Raw genomic sequence first — 19,456 nt, forward strand, 5'->3', positions numbered from 1 at the left:
TCTCTCTCTCTTTCTCACTCTCTCTCTCAAATAAAATCTTTAAACATTTTCCATCTGGGGACTACTGATTATAATATAAAAACTCTGGAGAGCAATGATAGACCTCATTTTATCTGAAACCTCCTTCTATCATTTCTCAGTAGGATAACTGGGAGAAAAGTTGATGTTTTGGTAGACATCTTGGGGAGCTGATATTTCATTGTGCTTGAGCACAAACAAGCAATTCATTTCTGCCTGAGAGAACCAATAAGATTCCTGCAGTCAGAAAGGACTACAGAGATCTTGGGGTTTAACCTCTTGCAACAACATTGAGAATATCCAGCAACAGAAACTTGGACAAACTGTGGAGAAGTTCCAGGCAGAGGCTGTGGAGTCAGACAGACTTGGGTATGAATCCTGATCTGCCCCTATTGATTGGATAACTTTGGGCAAGAGCTGTTAGCACCCTCACCTTTATTGAGCACCTGCTAAAAGTCAGGCCTTGTGCTGGGGACCCAGAGAGGCCTAGCCAGGTGCTGGCTGTTAGTTTGGTGGGAGGCAGGCAGGGGTGCAGTGCAGTGAAGTGGGTGCCCCACTTGAGGAATGATCACATTTGGGTTAACTGTCAGCATCTCTTCCAGGGGCAACGTCCACACAATCCTTGTTGATGTCCTGGAATCACATGAGGATGCTGCTGTGGCTTCTAGTCTTCTGCTCTCTGGGTCTCAGGGTCTGGGGTGAGTTTTCTTTCATTGGGTCAGAAGTGCTTTTGGTGCTATTTGTAAGACATCATCTTCCTTGCTGATAGATTGCTCCTTCCGGCCAATCCTTGTTCCCCATCAAAGCCCAGCTCAGGTGTCCCTTCCCCTGCTGAGAGTGGTTCCAGTCCTCAGCAGTGTTCCCAGGCTTCACAGCATACCTTGGCCTCAGTGTTATGGTCATAACTTTACTCCTGATGATTTGACAGAAGGACAGAATCTCAGAAACATGGTGGAGACCCTCAGTGACCTTGACTTATAGACAAAGATACAGGCTGGACTCCACTGTGGAAGTGACTTGCCCAAGGTCATCCGACAGCTTTGGGGAGGCCACAGAGTGTAGTGGCACAGAACACAGTTTGGTCAGACATCCGACAGCTTTGGGGAGGCCATAGAGTGTAGTGGCACAGAACACAGTTTGGTCAGACAGCCTAGGTTGGAATCCAAATCCATGGCTTAAACCCATATCATGTTAGACAAGTAACTTAACCTCTCTGAGCCTCAGTTTCTTCTCTGTGTTGAAGGAGTGGTTAATTTTCTCTGCTTATCACGTAAGCTTGTTTTAAGCCACAAATCTGATAATGCTCTTGAAAGTGCTTTGCAAACTACAGAGCTGGCCTGTGGGAGGTGATGTTGGTGACACTGCTAGTTCTAGTGAGTTTTGCTCCCATGTCTTCTGGTACTGAACTGTTTGTGAGGGTAGTCAACAACAATCTGCAAATTTCTGTATTTCAAGAACCTTGTCTGGATCAATACATGCTTGATACATGTGTACATGTTAGCCCAAAATAATGGTGACCATCTTGGTATGTGACCCTCTGATCTGGACATAGGTATGCAGGTGAGCCAGGAAAGCTAGAGCTGCTCAGATGAGGGGGCAGGATAGATGGCAGTGTCCTTGGAATGGAGGGGACTTGGGGGAGCATGAAGGCCTCATTGGGGCAGATGTGAGAGGCAGAGGTGGGGTGAGGCCAGAAACAACACTCCTTTGTGTTGTTTCCTAGAGGATGTCAGGGGACTTGGGGGCTGAGAGGCTGTGAACTTCGGGGTGGGGATGTTAAGTCCATGCCTTTTCACTGGTCCGGGTGTTCTCGAAGGACCAGCACCAAGTGCAATGTTCCTTTGCAGGGGATTCCCCATTGTTCTCCTGGAATAAAACCCAAGTCAGAGGATTGTCAGAGGGGCTTCTGGACCTGTTTGTTGGCATCTCTCAGCTCATTCATAAGGGTCGAAATGGTGAGGCAGTTTGATTGGGGCTCCTCAGGTGGCCATAAGTGTTTCTTAGGACTTCATTTTGGCTGGGCTGGGTTGGTGGGTGGGGTAGAATCCCATAAAGGTCATCTGTCATTGACTGGCATGGATTATCCTGAGTCCTCAGGCAAAGGTGGGGTCCAGGAAGGAGGGAAAACCCAGGGAGCAAGAACAAGGCCTCCAGTCCCCAGCTATCAGTAGGAGGGTGGAGACACCCATCCTTTAGAGAGTTCTTGGGAACTCCCAAGATAACGATAATAAGGGAGTGGAGCCCTGGGGTCCTGTGTAGGGCTCTCAGCCCTGCCCAAAGTGCATTTTCACATGGAAGCGAGACACATACCAATGCTCAGGGAACTTTCCTGTGGGCTCCAGTCCAAGGAGAGGGGCAGAGCTTTCCTCAGAGAGTCACCATTCTGAGGGGAGACCCAGATAAAAGACACCTCAGAGACCCAAGGCAAATGTGAAGACAAGGCATTCCAAGGCATCCATGCTAAGGTGCTTCAAGAGAAGGCAGCTCAGAGTCCCATGGCTGGTTGGGTTGTCACAGGGGCTGCATTTTGGAAGCAGACCAGAGAGGGGCTGATGGGGGGTTGTCCTCTAGGATATACAAGGAAGGAGTGTTTGAAGAACAAGACGGTTTCACTTCTGAGTCTGACGTAGTCTGCATAGAGAGAGCCAGAATGGACTATGGAGATGGAAAGGAAAGGCTGTGGGTGGTGAAGGCCTCCAGACCTCTCTCTGGCCTGCGGAAGAAATAATAGGGCCTGCTGTGTGCCATCCTGTGGTCCCCTTGCAGAAGTTACCACCATTGTCTCCCGCACGGAGTGGGGGGCGAGGTCACTGGCCTGCAGGGACCAGCTGAACCCACCTGTGGCCTATGTCATCATGGACCAGCTCAGAGGGATGGAGTGCCAGGAACAGAATATTTGCAGCCAGAGGCTTCGGAGCCTTCAGTCCCATTCTGTCTACACCAAAGGCTGGTGCGATGTGGCCTACAAGTAAGAGAATGGGTGGGTCCTGGAGCCACATTCAAGTCTGTCCCTGAGGAGGCCATCTACTTCCCCTTGTTTAGTTTTTGCATCTTTCCACTTATGTTGCTTTTATAGTGAATGAAAAATGTTCAAACAAACAAATAAAATGCAGAATCCTCAGAGGTGTTTAGGAGGAACAGCTCTGAGCCATTTATTCAGAGGTGGTCTTGGACACTGAGCCTCCTGGAACAAGCAAGGGAAGTCGTGTAATAACTACAGTCGCCCCTAGAGCCTGCAGAACATTATGTTTACAAGGATCTTCATGAGCATTACCCAGGTAGCTCCCCGTCTCCAGCCGCTCTGAGGAATGGGTAGGAGAAATATTACCACCCCCTGTGTCACAGGCGAGGATGCCATGGTCTGAGGAAGGCAGAGAATTTGCTCAGTCACATGGTTAGGGAGTGTGGACCCAGAGCTGCTCCCATATTGCCTGTTGCTCCAGCACCCAGTCCGCATCCACATACAGACAGTGAAGGGCATTGTCCCAGTGGGTCACCTGAAGGGCCACCCACACTAAGGCCTGATCTCACAGGAGGAGTGGTGGTAGGGATGAGTGAAGAGAGCCCATGTTAAAACAAGTGTGAGGCATGGAGATCCTTAGTCTGTTCATGGAGTGTTCACGCTGAGGATTATTGGTGGAGGCCCAGAACCTCTTCTTTCCCCCTTAAGAATGAGGATATACATGTACATACATACATATAGATAGATATAGATACGTAGATATAGATATATATAAATGTATGTGTAGCTATATATACGCACACACATACACGTGCTCAAAGTCCAGGCAGCAAAGCCAAGTATGTGGTGGGCATAGTGAGGTTCCATCTAGTCCCCAGGCTACATCACTGCAAGGCGGGAGGTAGACCCCCTCCATTCAGGGTCTTCAGGCAACCTCAGGAAAGTGTTCTTTCTGTGCTTAGTCTGCTGTAGAAACTCACAGTTTATTAAAAGCAGAATGTGGCAAGACCTGTGAAAACATCATTTCTGATGAGTGTGGTGGGAAAGTGGAGGACAAGAAAATTGTAGAGACAGAAAGGAGGGAGGAGGTGGGACAAAAGAATAGATATATTGTTTTTAAAAGAAAGTGAAAAAAAGAATGTTCTAAACAAATTTCTGTGGCAAAGAGCTTGCAAGAACTCATATATATATATATATATATATATATATATATATATATATATATATATATGGATTCCTGAATTATATTTGTTCATTTTAAATATTCATGTGCTTGCTCCTATAATTTAAAATGGGATGGATGAATTCTCATTGCCCTGGAAAAATAAATGTTGAACTAATGTCCTCAGGTGTTTGAGAGTCATACGTTCGAATTCCACTTTGAACCGACTGTTTTTAAAGTGAGGTTCCGGGAAACACATGTAAGCTAAGTCACAGCATAATTCAAAGTGTATTCCCACATCTCTTGGAGATCTAAATGAGTTATCTATGTCCCACTGTTAGGTCATTAAAGCACAGCACTTGGGGCACATGGGTGATTCAGTTGGTTAAGCGTCTGACTTCCGCTCAGATCACGATGTCAGGGCCCTGAGATTGAACCCGTGTCAGGCTCCCTGCTCCACAGAGAATCTGCTTGTCCCTCTCCCTCTCCCTCTGACACTCGCCCTGCTCCTATTCTGTCTCTTTCTAAATAAAGAAATAAAATCTTAAAAAAAAAAAAGCATAGTACTTATTGATGAGCCTCTGGAAGGATTTTCCCCTCTGAGGATGGGTGAGAAGTCACCTGGTATAGGGATTTGTCATTAAATTCATGTTTCCTTTCCTGGCAGCTTCCTGATAGGGGACGACGGCAGGGTGTATGAAGGCGTTGGCTGGAATGTCCAAGGTGTGCACACCCAGGGCTACAACAACATCTCCCTGGGAATCGCCTTCTTTGGCAATAAGATAGGTAATGGTTGTCCCCTCAGACTCTCTGCCAGAAAGTTTTCCACAATCTCTTCCTCCACTCCCCTGTCTCAACACTGTTGTCTTTCCAGCTTATACCATACTGGTCTTCACCACACTCTTGAGTTCTTTTCTTCCTTGGATTCTATGACATGGCTTTTATTTTTGTCCTTTTCCTCCTCTCTGGTGTGCACTCCTGTGAGATAGTTCCAGTTCTTACCATCACTTCTGGAGTCTGAGGTTGTGTGACACTGAGGCTGTGGATGGCAGAGGCAGAAAAGCATAGTTTGCAGGTTTCTAGCTCCCTGCAAAACAGAGGAGAACTCAGAAAGGAATGGAGTTAAGAGCTAGTAGATGAATAACTGGCACCTGCCAGGATCCTAATCTGCCAACTGGGGCTAGGAATAGCATTCATCTGGAAAGTTTTCAGTGAGAATTACAAGTTAATGAGTGTAAAAAGCACTCACCACATGCCTGATTGTGGGATAAAGTAAATTCTGGCACCTTTTCCTGCATGCTAGGGCATACCTAACTTGATCAGGTGGACCCGCCTTGGCATGCACCTTTCACTGCTGCCCAGCTCTTTCACCTAGAGATGGAGTGGATAAAGTCCTACTGTGGCACTTGGGAGAGGTCACCAATTTGGCTTCCAAGACCTCTGGCCAAATAACTCCTTGTCTCTTAAGCCCCCAATTTGGCTACCAGACCAATTTCCTCTCTTTCCATCTATCGGCTGTTCAGCCTTAGGTGGGTATTTTATCCTCCCTCCATGTGTAGGCCAGATTGGAGTATCTTGCTGACAGTTCTATGTTCCACGTTATCCTCTTTCAGGGGGCAGTCCCAGCCCTGTTGCCTTATCAGCTGCGGAGAACCTGATCTCCTATGCCATCCAAAAGGGTCATTTGTCACCCAGGTATATTCAGCCACTCCTCTTGAAAGAAGATGGCTGCCTGGCCTCTCGGCAGCCAGTGATGTCCAGGAAAGGTAAGACCCTCGAACTTGCCTCACCTTCCTCCCAGTTACCACTCAGCCACAACGGGGAACACTCTGTCCTGTTGGTGTTCATTGGCTTCTTGGATCAAGAACACTTCATGCTGAGATCTGACAAATTCTGACAGGCCACCTTCCTGGCCTCCTCTTCTTCCCACTGGAATGATATAGCCATGGGACCATTCTTGACATAAACATATATGTGCACACATTTTCCCTCAAGCAACAAATGTTTGCCAAATATGAGGCACTATTGTAGGGACTGAGAATACAGCTGTGAACAAATATACAAATCTGCACATTTCAGTGAAGGAAGACAGAAAATGAAGGACTCAACTAATATAATATATAATGATGTCAGGTTGCATAAAGGCTATAGAAAGAAAGAAAGCATGGGAATGAGGTGGGGTAAATATTTATACATGTTTGTGTATACCAGATGAGTACATATAGACACACACACACACACACACACACACACACACACACACACACAGCTTTTTAAGTGCGAAACCCAGCCATCCTGCACATGACTATAGCAGTGAGAAAAACTCTAGTTCACAGGTGACACTGACATCAGAGAGAATATTCCAGGAAGTTGAGTAATGAAAATCATGTGCTATTTTGGAGTGAACAAGCAGTGACCTAAAACCGGTATAATTAATCTATCTCTCTGCTAGAGTGGACCTTTCCTTGGACTCAAGGATGTTTTTTATTAGGCTTTTTTAAAAACTGTAAATCTCTAAATAGTGTTACTGGCTTTCAGATGGATGCTATCTTCAATAATGATATTTTTAGCATTTGTGTAGTTCTTCATGTATTTTGAATTATTTCCATATACACATGATCAGGTAGAGAGACAGCTGATTTCTGCATACTGTCCTGTTACATAGGTACACACACCTGCATACATTTGCAATACATAATCAAGCAGGTAGGCATACTTTGTCTTTTGAATAAAATGGCCATGCCTCTGTACAATCAACAGTCTTTTCCTTTCTGTTCATATAATGATTTCCACAATTGTTATCAGAAACCATAGATTTTTTTGCCTGTGTCTTGGCTCCAGCATGTGACCCAGTCAGTCCCTATCTGGACTTTCCTGGAATTCCACAGCTAGGCTCACATCAGGTTGTGTCAATGAGTGCCAGAGGTTGGGGAGACTGAAGAATAACCCAGCCTGCCGTTGTGAGTTTGTCCACAGGTGGGCCCAGGTGTGTTCACATGTCCTTGATTTTTTTACCTTACCACAGCTTGCCCCAACATCATTTCGCGGTCAGTTTGGGAAGCCAGAGAGACACACTGCCCTGAAATGAACCTCCCAGCCAAATATGTCATCATCATCCACACGGCTGACAGAACCTGTAATGTATCCGTGGACTGCCATATTCACATCCGAGATATACAGTCCTTCCACATGGACACACAGCACTTCTGTGACATTGGATATCAGTGAGTGGGTTGTTCTCTTCAGTGCTGTAGGAAGGCAGGCTGGGGAAGGGATTGATATTTCCTGAGCCCTTCCTTGGGGGCAGGTGCTTCACAGAAAACATTATATTTTATTCATGCAAGTCTCTGGACTATCAGTCAGAGCATAGTTAAGGGTTAGTTAACTCTCCTGGGCATACTCTCCATGAGTGGCTGGGAAGACTCTGAAAAGACATTAGCAATAATAATGATAAAGCAAGGCCATGAGATCCTTATGGAAGGTCATCAAAGGATTATGCCTTTTTATGCAATCCCTTCCAACCATTCAGGGATACAGGCCCTGCTCACCCCCTACCTTGGCCTGACCCAACCCCAAACTTGTGCCCTCTGATGTTAGAATCCTGCAATACCTCTGGTATTATTTACTCCATTTTATAGATACATGAACTTTTCACCTTTTGGGCCTCTTTTGCCTCATATCTGCAATACGGACAAAATACCTTAACTATTTGAAGATATAGAGTGAAACAAAAATGTTCTATTTTGGTTCCTTTAATGCCAGGTCTATAATAAAGAAACACATTAAGCTAGTGGAATAGCAAAAGCCACTTGGAAGGTGTCTTGGAATTTTCATAGAAGGAATTTAGGTTTAGCATATGATAAATTTCACCTACTCATCTCTGACTTAATCACAACAAAACCAGTATCAGGTGGATTGCTTTTGCATATGTGTTGTTCTGGGCTGGCTGGCTCTCTCCCTTTAATGCCCTTTTCTTTGTGTGTGAAATTTTTTAAATAATATTTTTTATTATATTGTGTTAGTCACCATACAGTACACACCTAGTTTTTTATGTAAGTTCCATGATTCATTACTTGCGTATAACACCCAGCGCACCATGCAGTACGTGCCCTCCTTACTACCCATCACCAGCCTATCCCATTCCCCCACCCCCCTCCCCTCTGAAGCCCTCAGTTTGTTTCCCAGAGTCCATAGTCTCTCATAGTTCATTCCCCCTTCTGTTTACCCCCTCTTTCTTCTTCCCTTTCTTCTCCTACCGATCTTCCTACTTCTTATGTTCCATAAATGAGTGAAACCATATGATAATTGTCCTTCTTTGCTTGACTTATTTCGCTTAGCATTATCTCCTCCAGTTCCGTCCATGTTGCAGCAAATGTTGAGAAATCATTCTTTTTGATGGCCGAGTAATATTCCATTGTATATATGGACCATATCTTCTTAATCCAGATATCTGGTGAAGGGCATCTCGGCTCCTTCCACGATTTAGCTATTGTGGACAATGCTGCTATGAACATTGGGGTGTATATGGCCCTTCTCTTCACTACATCTGTATCTTTGGGGTAAATACACAGTAGTGCAATTGCTGGATCATAGGGTAGCTCAATTTTTAACTTTTTAAGGGACATCCACACTGTTTTCCAGAGTGGCTGTACCAACTTGCATTCCCACCAACAGTGTAAGAGGGATCCCTTTTCTCCACATCCTCTCCAACATTTGTTGTTTCCTGGCTTGTCAATTTTTGCCATTCTAACTGGTGTAAGGTGGCATCTCAATGTGGTTTTGATTTGAATTTCCCTGATGGCTAATGATTTTGAACATTTTTTTTCATGTGTCTGTTAGCCATTTGTATGTCTTCATTGGAAAAGTGTCTGTTCATATCTTCTGCCCATTTTTTTATTTGATTATTTGTTTCTCGTGTATTGAGTTTGAGAATTAATGCCCATTTTTAAAAGCACACTTTGCCATCTGGGTGTCTTCTTTAGAAAATGTCTGTTCATATCTCCTGCCCATTTTTAATTGGATTACTTGTGGTTTTTTGGTGTTGAATTGTTAAATTGTTTATATATTTTGGATACTAACCCTTTATTGGATATGTCATTTGCAAATATTTTCTCCCATTCAGCAGGTTGTCTTTTAGTTTTGTTGACTGTTTCCTTCTCTGTGCAGAAGCTTTTTATTTTGATGTAGTCCCAATAGTTTATTTTTGCTTTTGTTTCCCTTGCCTTAGGAGACATATCTAGAAAGATGTTGCTAGGCTGATGGCAGAGAAATTACTGCCTGTACTCTCTTCTAGGATTTTTATGGTTTCACATCTCACATTTAGGTCCTTAATTCATTGTGAGTGGAATTTAAGAAACAAAACACACAAATAAAGGAAAAAGAAAAGAGAGAGAGACAAACCAAGAAACAGACTCTTAGCTATAGAGAACAAACTGATGGTTACCAGAAGGGAGGTTGGTGGTGGGATGGATAAAATAGGTGATGGAGATTAAAAAGTATACTTATGATGAGCATTGAGTAATGTATAAAATTGTTGAATCACTATATTGTACACCTGAAACTAATATAACACTATATGTTAAGTATACTGAAATTAAAATAAAAAATGTAATGAAAAAATAAGCAGCCTTTACAAACAGGAAGAAATGGTTGCTGCATTTTCCAAGATTGCCCTCACTTTTCCCTTGTCTTGCTATGATTATTTAGTACAGACAAGAGAGAGTTGTCCATAAATTTGGAAATTCCGAATGGAAAATGCCAGATGCCAAGGGAATGTTTTCCTTTTTCCTTTAGTCTTCAGGGACTCTGACTTCATTCCTTGATTTTATGGTACTTGCTTCTGCCTCAATCTCATGGTGCATTATCTTTAACTCTGACTGGGCTGCAGTTAGGACAAAGCACCTTCTTGAACACTGTTTCCTAACATTTTAACTAATATTTATTGGGTGTCCACCATGTGCCTGGTGATTGGCAGAATAGATATCACATCTTCCCTTGTGGAGTAGTAGAGAGAAGACAGTGAGCAGTAATGACAATTTTTTGTGTTAAACATAAACACTGTGACAGATGAGGAACAGGATATGCAGAGAATGAGCTTCTAACAAGATGTAGGGGGAGTGAGCAGTACCAGGAAAGGGCTTCTGGAGGGAGTGGTATCCAGGCTCTGAGGTGGGTAAGGATTGGGGATTAGTGAGGCAAAGAAGGATAAAGAATGCTCCAGGTAAGGGGAGCAGCATATGCAAAGACCTGGGGTCCTGAGAGGGTATATCTTTGATGAACTGAAAGGAGCTTAATTCATACCTAGAGATAGATTTCAGTGAGGGGATTGGTGAGAGGTAAGGCTGAAGAAGCTGACAGGGTCCCTCAGAAGTCCATCAGAGGACCTTGGAGTTGGTCCTGTCAGACTGACTCTATTCGAAAGACAACTGGAAGTCATGCCCCATGATAGGACTTGTATTTTAGCAAAAGCACTTGGGGTGCTGTTGCAGGAATGGATTAGGAGGAGGTGAACCTTTGGGGAAGGAGCTATTGCAGTAATCAAGAGAGCAGGTGATGGCTATTTGGAGCAGCGTGGTGGTAGTTGGCACAGATAGAAGTGGAGGAATTAAGCTGGGAAATATAGCCATATGTCATGTCTAATGGTTGGAAGGGGCTGGGAGAGGGAGGGGGAGGCATTCAGGTGATGCCCACTTTTCTGGCTGAGGAGATTGCAGAAGAAGAAGGGTTCCTTTGGACATGTTGGTTTTTATAGATAGCAATTGAAGCCGTGGGTCTGGGCGAATCTCCTGTCCTGGGAGAATATGCTGAGTGACAAGAGAGAAGGGGGAAGGCCAGACTCTTGAGGAACACTATGTTTGAGGAAAGGGAGGTGAGTGGTAGAGGGCCCTGGGGGAAGCAGCAGAGTTGAGGAAAATAGGAGAGAACATTTCAAAAAGAGAGTGGTCAAGATGGACAGTGTAACTAGAACAAAAACTAGTTGTTTTTGTACTAATGTCAAGGCAGTCACTGGTCACCTTGGCAGGGTCAGACTCAGTGGAGCTGTGGGAACAAAGACCATGTTGGAGTGCATTGAAGTTGCTGTTATCACTGCTTGTCATTGTCTGTCTTTACTTCTTGGGTTCAGGGATGTGGGTTTTTTTTTTTGTTTTGTTTTTTGTTTTTTTGTCTCTGTGCACATTGGCATGTAAAAGATGTTCACTAGATACCTGATAAACGGAAGAAAGAATGAATTAATGATTCAAGGAGTGAATTAAACCAATTCTCCTTCCTTGAGTGACTTTCTCTATTTTCCTTTGCCCAATCCAAGCTTCCTGGTGGGCCAGGATGGTGGCGTATATGAAGGAGTTGGCTGGCATATCCAAGGCTCTCACACCTATGGATACAACGATATTGCCCTAGGAATTGCCTTCATAGGCAACTTTGTAGGTAAGGAGTAAGCATAAGGCAGTGAGGGCTCTGGGGAAGGAACTACTATGTACAATGTCTGGGAAGCATGGGGAAAAGGCAACACTGTGGTACCTGGCAGCATGGTTGGAACATTTTGGCTTTTAAAGTGAACTCTCAATACAGGATGCATGTCACCAGGAATTCCTGCCAGGCAGAACTTCTCCCCAAATCCACCTGTCCCAATACTCCACTCTATCTCTCCTTATAGCCCTACCCAAGGCAAGCAGGGAGCAAGAGAGAACAAACTCTTTTGCAAACTTTGGTGCTTTTATGGCTCAGTTGGCAAATGTATCCTTTTCCCTAGTAACCATGGTGACAATGTTGGGGACCACCCCTGCCTGCTATGGGAGAGCAGCGGACAATCCAGTGGTGCTATGTCTGTCTCATGGCGCCTACTGAGGAGTGATGCATTGTACTGCAGCTCTCTTCCGGAGCAGTTTTGAACTTTCTGGAAGGAGCTTTGCAAGGAGGAAACAGAGAACACAATGACCTTGTTTTCTCTTTGTGCTCGGCTGGGCTGCCACAATTTATATGAATTTGTTGGCTATGATGGTGGTGGTAGGGGTGGGAACAGAAGGAGACTGGAATCTAGGTGCTCGTCCTTGTCCTAAGCAAGTAAACTTGAGACCCTAATGATTGATGGGGTAAATGTGTTTTGCAGGTACTCCACCCAATGCTGCAGCCTTGGAGGCAGCCCAGAACCTGATCCAGTGTGCAGTGGACAAGGGATATTTAATTCCCAACTACCTGCTGGTGGGGCACAGTGACATTGTCAACACGCTGTCTCCTGGGCAAGCTTTGTACAACATCATTAAGGCTTGGCCTCATTTCAAACACTGAGGGAGCCCCTGTTCCTTCTGAAACGATTCCCTGTGCCTGCCTAGCTGCCGGGCTTCCTGTCCCCACCCTCCATCCTGACTCAACACTTGGTGTGTCCTCCCCATGAGCCCTGTCCTGTCCGTCCTCTCTCAGGTTAGGGTGATCCTCTACTGCTAGCACCATCCTCCAAGCAGCTCCGAGACCCCAGAGCTGCACATTCCTGGCCCTCTGAGGAGGCCCCACCTTCCTCTCTCCTCATCTTCCCCTCCCCTGGGCACCCAGCTCCTAAACCAGGTGGGAAGATGGGCTGATGCTTGTTTGACTTCTCTTTCCCTTTCTGGCTGCCCCTCTGCCCCATGTACCTTAGCCCTGCCATCTGCCCGGCAGCCCCCAAAACTCACGCAGGACCCAGGTTCAAGGCCTGAAGGCCTGAAGCCCTCTCTGCTCACACACAGACTTGTCCACATGTAGATGTGGTCCTTATTTCAGGGCTCCATCACTTATAGGTGTGCTTCTCCTCTCCACTGGATTGTGAGGGTTTCCAGTTTTATTTGTCCCCATGTCCTCAGTTCCTCAGCAGCGTCTGGAGTCTAGTAGGTGTTACAGAAGTTTGTTGGAGAGGTGGATGAATAAAAGAATGAGTGGATCGAGTTCCTGCTCCCCTTTTCAGTCTGCTCCACCACCCCTTCTCTGGGGATGCCTTCTGGGGCAGTCCTCCATCCTGCCAGCTTTCTCTCTGTTCCTGCCCTTCCCAGTCTGAGGCTCAGAGCCAGCTCTGGTGGATTATGTGTAATGGTTACTGTGCCTCTGGGGTCCTGTGTCCTGTCCTTCCTGAGCTCTGCGAGGACAGAGATTGCGTTTATCCAGGCCAGTCTGGGCTGTGTCCACACAAGTTGCCTGTGTCTATAGCCTGCCCTTGCCTAGCTGTACCCACTCGGTGTGGGGTTCAATGGAGATCCAGAGCCTGGCATTCCACAGTCCTCCAGGCCTGGGCTCATCCGGCCCAGAGGCAAGCTAAGCACTTGAAAGTATTCCGTATCAGGTAGGCAGAATTCGGCTGTTCACTGGAAGCACATGGGCTGGCTCTTATTTCTCCTGATCTGGAAACAAGAGGAGGAAGAAGAAGGGGAGGGATAAAAAGAAGTAGCCTGAAACATGGACTTTTCTCCCCTCTACACTTTTGGTATTCATAGTGTGTCTTTGCCCTTAGAGTGTTCTACATCTCTTCAACAAGGCAGGTTTTAACATCCTCTCATTTTTTACAGCTCTTTTGTGTTTCAAAGACTGTCCCTTCGATCTTACTGGATTTACTGTCCTTTTGTTATTTGCCCTCAGTCCACCTGGCATGTAAGCAGGGGAAGGAATTGTTTATCCGGAGGGTCAAGTAGGCAGGGGACCCAGTGCCACTTCCTGATTTCCTGAGCCAGCAAGATGTGGCTCCTGGAGAACCCCCTGAGGTCTCTCCACCAGAAGCGGCTGGATACAGACTTCCCGGAGGAACCTTGTGTTTCTCCATCTCTTAAAACATCAAAGATGAGTTTCCTAGCCCTTCACACAGAGGGTAGCCAACAAGGTGGATGTGAGATGCTAAGAAATAGTATCACGATAAAAACTGTGTCCTTCAAATCTCTTCACCTTTCTTACAATCTTACCTTTGATTGAGGAAGGTTCTCTTCCCTTTGATTCAAACCTGATCCCCAGGCCTTAGGGTCTTGTTGGCCTCCCCTGGCCCCAGGCCCAGGCAGGCTGTGGACAGGGCTGTAGACTCCCCCACCTCCACCAGCACTCACCGAGGCCTCCTCAAATCAACAACACTGCATAGTCTGGACTATAGTCTTCTCCAGATTATTAACTTGTATTGGTCTCACATATACAATCTAAGTAAAAGCAGAGCGCTCACCTGGAAAATGCTTTTTTTCACGGCAAATTCTGAGGCAGCTCATTCTGCGCAGTTGCCTCTTCTGAGTCCTCAGTTTGGAGAAATTCTTTCCAACTCTCCTTAATCATGTCAAGTGGGCTTCATACTACCTCTTGCCATCTCAGAAAGCTGTTGTGAGGATTAAGTGAATGAAATGTGGTAAGGTCTTAGACTCATGGTTGGCATGTGACAACGATTCTACTAAAGTTCATGGAGGTATGGCTATTCATGTTGCTCTTGCTGTGGTTTTGCTATCATAAAGGTCAAGAGCAGGCTGCCCCAAAATGTATCAGTTTGGCATACCAATGCTTTTAAATAAAAGTAACTTAAGAGACAACCTTGCTAGAAGGGCACTCAAACCCTTCTCAATCCCCCTGAAAGCAGGAAATAAATCTCCCCCTGTGAAAGGTACCTTCCCTGTAGCAGAAGGTAAAGAGACATCCTTATCACCAGAGGTGGGGAATTTAGAGCACAGAAGGCTATATAAACAACTCTTGTTACTTTTTACTAATTTACTACCCCAAGCTCCCAAAGTTTTCTTTGTTCTGTCAATGCCTAACAAATTTATTGTCTCTTTTTCTAAAAAGTATAAAAACTGCCTGCCGCTGGAAGACCTTGAGGTTAAAGAAGAACTTTCTCTTTCCTTCAGTATCTATTAGTCCTATTTGCAGCAGGAAGGACGTGCCTTCGCAGGCACCAGCCCTGGTAGCCCACAGGAGTTTGGCAATCCCTAGGACAGCAGGCTGGCCTGAAGCTTGTGGCACACAGGTCTTGGCAGGTCGGAAGGAGCCCATGGTAAAGGAGGGACACATCTCCTTCATGGCCCCTGGACTGTCAGCGTGAGAGGGGTTCTCGAGTTCATCTTGTCAGTTGTTTTCCACAACTAATAGTTGGGAGAAAGAAAAAAAAAAAGACACCAAATGAAGTTTTCTTTGACTCCAGAATAAAATACTTATCTGGCTAAAGCCCTACATTTTTTTTTTTTTAGTTTTTATTTAAATTCCAGTTAGTTAACATATAGTGTTATATTAGTTTCAGGTGTACAATATACGTCCACTTCGACACTTCCATACATCACCCGGTGCTCATCACAAGTGCCCTCCTTAATCCCCTTCACCTGTTCACCCATCCCCCCACCCACCTCTCCTCTGGTGACCATCAGTGTGTTCTATATAGTTAAGAGTCTGTTTCTTGGTTTTTCTCTCTCTCTCTTATTTTTCCCTTTGTTTTGTTTCTTAAATTCCGCATATGAGTGAAATCGTATTTATCTTTCTCTGACTGACTTATTTCACTTAGCGTAATACTCTCTAGTTTCATCCATGTCACTACAAATGGAAAGATTTTGTTCTATTTTACAGCTAAATAATATTCCATATATAATATATATATATATAAATTTCCTTTATTCTCACTGCTTTCCTTCCCTATTCCATTTTTCGTTTTTTAAAAATTTTTGATAAAGCAGGAAAAAACATCCAGTGGAAAAAAGACAGTCTCTTCAATAAATGGTGCTGGGAAAATTGGTCAGCTATATGCAAAAGAATGAAACTTGACCACTCTCTCACACCATACACAAAGATAAACTCCAAATGGATGAAAGACCTTGATGTGAGATAGGAATCCATCAAAATCCTAGAGGAGAGCATAGGCAGCAACCTCTACGCCATCTGCCACAGCAAACTTTTTCATGACACATCTCCAAAGGCAAGAGAAACAAAAGAAAAAATGAACTTGTGGGACCTCATCAAGATAAAAAGCTTCTGCACAGCCCAGGAAACAGTCAAAAAAACTAAGAGGCAGCCCACAGAATGGGAGAAGATATTTGCAAATGATACTACAGATAAAAGACTGGTATCCAAGATCTACAAAGAACTTCTCAAACTCAATACACAAGAAACAAATAAACAAATCATAAAATGGGCAGAAGATATGAACAGACACTTTTCCAATGAAGACATACAAATGGCTAACAGACACATGAAAAAATGTTCAAAATCATTAGCCATCAGGGAAATTCAAATCAAAACCACACTAAGATACCACCTTACGCCAGTTAGAATGGCAAAAATTGACAAGGCAAGAAATAAGAATTGCTGGAGAGGATGTGGAGAAAGGGGATCCCTCCTCCATTGTTGGTGGGAATGCAAGTTGGTACAGCCACTCTGGAAAACAGTGTGGAGGTCCCTTAAAAAGTTAAAAATTGAGCTACCCTATGACCCAGCCATTGCACTACTGGGTATTTACCCCAAAGATACAGACGTAGTGAAGAGAAGGGCCATATGCACCCCAATGTTCATAGCAGCATTGTCCACAATAGCTAAAGCCCTACATTTTGTAGAAAATTGAACCCAAAGGGGTCAGATGACCTGTTCAAGTTCACTCAGTGAGTTAAAGAAAGGAAGGGACACTCAGATTCTGAGCATGACACCATTCTTCTCACACATCTGGTCAAAATCATTTTGTGGTCACTCCTTTCTGACAGAGTAAAGTAAACAACTCAGCATGGAAGTTAGGGCTTTCCACAATGTCAGTCCAAGTTACCTTTACTCACAGAATGAGCCCAGGTGGGCAAGGTATGGGCTTACCTTCTGGGCTTATCTGTCTTGGAGTCTTTGCCCACACTGTCCCTGCCCCACTCCTGACCACTGCAATTACACCAGGTTTTAAGACACTTATCCAGGCTAGGTCTTCCAAAAGGCTTCTTGTTTCTCCAGACCAGAAATGACATCTTCCTCTGCCAGGTGCCCATGGACTTCACTTGAGCCTCTTGGTGGCTCTTCACTGCCTCCCCCCCCCCCCCCCGCCACTGACTTCTCCCTCCCGACCCAGACTCCCCAGGCTGCACCACACCAGACAGGTCTCAAGATCTCCAGGGACATATGGGGGCCTTTGTGTCTGTGCAGTGGAAGGGCAGGAGCCATGCCTGGGCAGAGCTGGGTGAGTACAGGCTGCATTCCTAGGCTGGGGGGTGGCTGCTCTTCCCTCAGCTGGTCTTGAGATAATTTGTCAGAGTGGAAAATACTGTGTCTTCACACTGCCTGAAACTGCCCACTGTTGTAGCACATCAGATTTTTCACAGGTTAATTCCACCTTCATTCCAGGCCAACCATTATTCCCACCTTCTGGTACACTCCCTCTCTCATCAATGAGATTTGGGGAAAAACATGTTCCACCACCAAAGTTCCCCCACCATCCTTGGATGCTTCTGAGACCTTCTCACTGTGAAGGTCACAGCCAGGGGTGGGGTGGGGCAGGGACTATGTCCCAACCCCACCTGCCCAGCCACCTCCTATACTCCCAGGCTCTTCCTCTGTCCCTTTGGCTTCTTTCTTCCCCACTTCAGTTGTTTCTTTCTCTCTCTCTTTCTCTTTCTCTCTCTTCTTTAGTATCTTTTTGTCTCTGTCTCCCTCTCACGTCTGCCTATCTCTCTTTTTTTCTTTCTTTCTCTCACATCGCCTCCCTCTGCCCCTCAGTGCTTCTCATTTTCTGTCTCTATCCACCCTTCTGCTTCTCTGTCTGCCCTGACTTTGTCCTTCTGCTTTTGCTCTCCCCAGCATCTAGAATATGGCAGCAAGGAAGAAACAGCAGGAAAGGGGCCTGTGCCTAGCACTGTCGATCCCCACCAATGTGCCCCACCCTGCTCTAGGGCTGCCAGGGTGCCAGGGAGTGGGAGGAGGAGCGGGAGGACAAGGGTGGGGTGGCTCTGGGTAAGGCACACAATTTCCCGAATTTAATGCCACACAGAAGCAGAAGCAGGATAGGTGTGTTTCTGGCCCAGCAGGTTTTGCCTGGCAGGCTGACTGAGGGCAAGGCCTTAATTAGAAATGCTGGCTGGGAGAGAAGGAAAGGTGTTATTATCTGGGAAGAGTGGTAGGATTGGTAGGAGGTCCTGGGAGGTGTGGTAGGGACTTGGGGACTTTCTGTAGAGGCTGGAGTAAAATGTGACTTCCCACGGTAGGGAGCCTTTTGGTACCCAAGAATGATGCAGCTGTCTGTGTGGAAGGGGAGGTGGGGAATTTCTTAATTCATCCTCTAGGCTCAGCTCGTATGTTCCTTCTTTTAAGAGTCCATCTCTTGAAGCCACCAAATTAGGATTCTTCTATTTGGTTCTTCTTTGGCATTCTGTTCATTTGTAATTATTTTTTTTACATGTTTCTCTGTATGGGTGTGATTATGTGTGTACATGTTTTATATTGTCTGACTGACCCACTAGATTATAAGTGCCATGAGAGTGGAAACCATGTTTACCCTATTCATGTCCGTATCTTCTCCTGGTGCATAGTCAGTACTCAGCAAACATTTTAGACATGCAGAATTCAGAGGGAAACTGGTGTTGTGATTGTCTATTGACTTGTCTTGGAGCAGGTGGCAAGTGTAATTTATTTGTCTGGTCTGTCCTGGATAGGGTTCCTCCCACTGGCTCATCATTTGGGGGTTAGGGGAGGGAGAAGAATCCCAGGGTGTGAGGATGGGGGGATTGGGAGGAAACTGACCTGGGGTCAAACCAGATCACAGCAGACCCACAGAGTGGACACCCATACATGAATAATTAAGATACTGAGTACTTAATAATATTCAGTGGTCTTTTCTTCCTGCAGGGAATCATTATATATGATTTCATTTAATCTTTAAGACAGCTCTTTAGGGCTCTTTGACAGCTGAGGAAACTGAGGCTGGGCTTGGAGAGATTATGTCACCTTCTTAAGGTCACATCGCTAGTGTATGCCAGCACTGAACTGAGTTTCTGGTTGTTCAAATTCCTTTTACAATGGGTGGCCAGAACTGGACAAAAAACCCAGGGTCCCTTGTCTCAGACAAAGTTCACAGGAGTAATTACTTCCCTGATCCAACAATATTCTTTAATTTATAAGGTGATACTTGCAAAACCCTATGTAAATTGCGTAGTTCTGAATTCATGTTGTAATAATAATGATAGCAATGACAAAGAAACAAAAAACAAAACAGACTCTTATATACCCAGAACAAACTGGTGATTGCCAGAGGGGAGGGATGGGTGAAATAAATAAAAAGAATTAAGAAGTATAAACTTCCAGTCACAAAATAAAAGTCGTGAAGATGAGAAGTACAACATAGAGAATATGGTGAGTTATACTGTAATAACATATGGTGA

At 45.1% G+C, this 19,456-nt stretch overlaps 1 protein-coding gene across 1 annotated transcript; it reads left to right on the forward strand.

The window, feature by feature from the left end:
• The first annotated feature begins 582 nt into the window (after window positions 1-582).
• PGLYRP3 (peptidoglycan recognition protein 3) lies at window positions 583-13,045 on the forward strand. The gene is made up of 8 exons (XM_057310737.1): window positions 583-716; window positions 1,571-1,578; window positions 2,785-2,986; window positions 4,810-4,928; window positions 5,756-5,908; window positions 7,168-7,366; window positions 11,449-11,567; window positions 12,250-13,045. Exons 1-8 carry the CDS (start codon window positions 583-585, stop codon window positions 12,426-12,428), a joined length of 1,113 nt encoding a protein of 370 aa, XP_057166720.1. The 3' UTR covers window positions 12,429-13,045.
• The last annotated feature ends 6,411 nt before the right edge of the window (window positions 13,046-19,456 follow it).

This window comes from Ursus arctos, unplaced genomic scaffold (assembly GCF_023065955.2).
Source record: "Ursus arctos isolate Adak ecotype North America unplaced genomic scaffold, UrsArc2.0 scaffold_12, whole genome shotgun sequence".
NCBI lineage: Eukaryota > Metazoa > Chordata > Mammalia > Carnivora > Ursidae > Ursus > Ursus arctos.